At 46.1% G+C, this 3,497-nt stretch overlaps 1 protein-coding gene across 1 annotated transcript; it reads left to right on the top strand.

The window, feature by feature from the left end:
* Positions 1 to 7: 7 nt before the first annotated feature.
* LOC102202864 (actin, cytoplasmic-like) lies at positions 8 to 2,030 on the top strand. Its single transcript, XM_005754787.1, has 6 exons — positions 8 to 130; positions 296 to 380; positions 588 to 749; positions 874 to 1,065; positions 1,181 to 1,362; positions 1,591 to 2,030. Exons 1-6 carry the CDS (start codon positions 122 to 124, stop codon positions 1,732 to 1,734), a joined length of 774 nt encoding a protein of 257 aa, XP_005754844.1. The 5' UTR covers positions 8 to 121; the 3' UTR covers positions 1,735 to 2,030.
* Positions 2,031 to 3,497: the final 1,467 nt, after the last annotated feature.

Below are 3,497 nucleotides of genomic sequence, written 5' to 3'. Positions count from 1 at the left end.
AGCTGCCTCTGTCGTGCAGATCTGGCATCACACCTTCTACAATGAGCTCCGTGTTGCTCCTGAGGAGCATCCAGTGCTGCTGACTGAGGCTCCTCTCAACCCCAAAGCCAACAGGGAGAAGATGACGCAGGTGTGTGAAGGACCATCTCTGATTAAAGCAGCTGATACGCTGAACCTGTTGATCCTGTGAAGGTTTTCTAGCCTGGATGCAGTTTGCACTTGTAGAAAAGAAGTTAATTTCCAGGCTAATGGTGTAATTATAGCACTTGTACATTAAAGTCTTTCTCTGGTGCAGATCATGTTCGAGACCTTCAACACTCCTGCCATGTACGTGGCCATCCAGGCCGTGCTGTCGCTGTATGCTTCTGGTCGTACCACAGGTGGGTCTCCAGCGTTTCAGGATCTTGCTGTGCAGAGTCCTGCTTCAGATAAACTTCCTTGTTTAGCTTGGGGCTCGTTTCTTCAGTTGGGGGTTGGAGCTGCTTCTCTGAGTATTCTCTGGCTCTGCTCAGAGCAGCAGCTAGTGACCATTAGAGGAAGCACAAAGCTCAGTGGCTCCAGAGTGACCTGAGTGTTGTGTCCTGCAGGTATTGTGATGGACTCTGGTGACGGTGTCAGCCACACTGTGCCCATCTACGAGGGCTACGCTCTGCCTCACGCCATCCTCCGTCTGGATCTGGCCGGCAGAGATCTGACAGACTACCTGATGAAGATCCTGACCGAGCGAGGCTACAGCTTCACCACCACTGGTATGTGTGCAGTTTTACCTTCAAGCATGCTGCTGTAAAGCCATAATCTGCAGCTACTGCAGTTACAAACCATGATGCGCACGTCCGTCTAAGTGTCCATTTAACTGTCAACTCTGACCTCCAGCCGAGCGTGAGATCGTGCGTGACATCAAGGAGAAGCTCTGTTACGTGGCTCTGGACTTTGAGCAGGAGATGCAGACAGCAGCTTCCTCTTCCTCCCTGGAAAAGAGCTACGAGCTTCCTGATGGACAAGTCATCACCATCGGCAATGAGCGGTTCCGCTGTCCCGAGGCGCTCTTCCAGCCTTCGTTCCTTGGTTTGTAAATCATCAGTTACCCTCCAGAGACGACCGTTGGAGTTTGAATTTTCCTGAAAGGGGCTGAAGCCTTGGTGCATCAGGTCTCTCACTTCTGCACTAAAACTTCATTCAGGTATGGAGTCGGCTGGTATCCACGAGACGACCTACAACAGCATCATGAAGTGTGACGTGGACATCCGTAAGGACCTGTACGCCAACACTGTGCTGTCCGGTGGCACCACCATGTACCCCGGCATCGCCGACCGCATGCAGAAAGAGATCACTGCCCTGGCCCCGCCCACCATGAAAATTAAGGTTTGTTACTTGGATCTCTTGAGCTGTAAACTTGTGCAGTGTTGCACTTTAACGGTGCCACTTACACCCTCCTCTCTGGCATTTGGCACCACTGTATAAATCTATCTGAAGCTAGTTTTGCTGCCCTCTAGTGTACACCTTCTCAAACTTGACTACCTGCTGCTGTGCGTCTCTAGACTGGCCTACAGGTACTTACCTGCCTCGTGTCTAATCTGTTCTCGTCTCCAGATTATCGCTCCCCCCGAGAGGAAGTACTCCGTCTGGATCGGCGGCTCCATCCTGGCCTCTCTCTCCACTTTCCAGCAGATGTGGATCAGCAAGCAGGAGTACGATGAGTCCGGCCCCGCCATTGTTCACCGCAAGTGCTTCTAAGACGCTTCAATGCTCCTCCCCCTCCGCCCTTGCAGGAGTCGCCGTACTTCCACTGTCCCAGCTAGATGTGCGTCTGGTTTGTCTCGCATGGACACGCCTGAAGATGCTGTGAATACGACGGATCAGGTTTTAGTGTTACAGTAAAAGTTTCACTTCAACCACATTTAAAACACACTTTTTCTAGTCCAGTTTGAGCTGTTGCAAACTGTCAGACAAGAATTTCCACTGCATCTCTCTGGTCAAACAACCTGTCATCAAACTAAAATCTTTCAATAAAATATCATTTATTTACTTAATCACTGAGTGGTCGTTTGAGTTTATTGCTACAAGCCTCAACTTTCCACCTCGTCTGAGTAATTTACACAAATCAACATGTACACTTCAAAATAAGGTCAATATTACGATCTGCTGACATGGCAACGGGATTAGGAATCAGTTTCATGGAGTACTGCAGAGCGTCTGATGCTGAGAGCTACTCTGGTCTCAGAAGAGGAAGGACATGTCTTCACCCCCCGTGTCCTCACAGGGTGACATTTAGGATTTCCTGCACTTTGTGCTTCAGGAAAGTGTTTTAAACTTCGTTAAACGACGGCAGCTTTATTGTTTCCGTGTTTGTTTCCTGCAAGCTGATCTCATAGATGGGAGAAATTAAAAAGGCCACAGACGAGCGCGCTGATGTCTGGACGTTTGTCTAAAATTAGAAAAAGAAAACCACAAAGTGATGACGTCTCTCACCACTGACGCACAGATGTAACATTGGACAGTTAAAGGCTCACGTTCAGTGGGTAGGTCACCTTCATGACGATGCACCTGCATCCAAGCTGTCACTGACTCGTCACCTTTTGATTTTGTTTCTTCACCTCCTAAATACACACTTGTTTCCTTTCTTTTGCAAATACACCTGCATGTTTTAATACTTCACGTGTGTTTTGTTTCCTGTGGTCTTTGCATCAGTGTGTTACATAAAAATAAAAGCAGTGACAGCAGCAGAATAATCCATGAATAGATGCAGTGTTTCATCCAGTGATGAGCAGATGTGTACTGCACGGTGCAAACACTGATGTTTGAGAAGAGGTTTGATTGTTATTTGACAGGTTGTCCAGGTTTACTTAGTGGATTTCCAGTAAATTATAACTGTATACAGAAAACAGTGAAATGTTTTAGTTCCATTAATTCAAAAAGACAATATCCTGACTTTTGTTCAGAAAAGATGAAGCTGGTGTTGGACACTCTTTGTGGACAGTGTCTTTTATGTAACAGGGTGTCACAGTGAAGGTGTAGTTATTGGCACTGACTCGATTTCCAAATGAAACCTTTATATTATTTACGAACTACAGAGCATGCTCAAAGTTTTAACAGCACTTCACTTCCACATTTTGTCATGTTACAGCTTTTTTTCCACAATTTATTAAAATAATTTTTCTACTAAAAATTCAACACACAATGATCCATAACGTGAAAAACAGCTTAAAATTCCTGCAAATGTATTAAAATAAAAACTTGCAACCAATGTGAATATTCCTGTAAACTTAACCATAGAGCACAAAGTTAACAGGAGCTCCAGCTGTGCTTGGATGACAGATCACATGACTCCCGTCATTACGCTCTACACTTGGATCCATTTTTGTCTGCAACTCCTGAACTTGAAGAATTTGTGTCTCCGAGACGGAAATCTGATCAAGACCTGTAAAGGTCTCTCCATCAGCTCTGGGTGTTGATGTCAGGACCAGTGAATGGTCAAAAGAATAATCACTGAAGATGTT

The sequence above is a fragment of the Pundamilia nyererei genome, unplaced genomic scaffold (genome assembly GCF_000239375.1).
Source record: "Pundamilia nyererei isolate P.nyererei 1_Seehausen unplaced genomic scaffold, PunNye1.0 scaffold00659, whole genome shotgun sequence".
NCBI lineage: Eukaryota > Metazoa > Chordata > Actinopteri > Cichliformes > Cichlidae > Pundamilia > Pundamilia nyererei.
The sequence above is the reverse complement of the archived record's forward strand: the minus strand, read 5'-3'. Positions and strand labels throughout refer to the sequence as shown.

Coding starts and splice junctions, on each gene's coding strand:
- LOC102202864 (XM_005754787.1), top strand. Junction 381..587: donor TGCTTCTGGTCGTACCACAG/GTGGGTCTCCAG, acceptor TGTGTCCTGCAG/GTATTGTGATGGACTCTGGT. Junction 750..873: donor CTACAGCTTCACCACCACTG/GTATGTGTGCAG, acceptor TCTGACCTCCAG/CCGAGCGTGAGATCGTGCGT.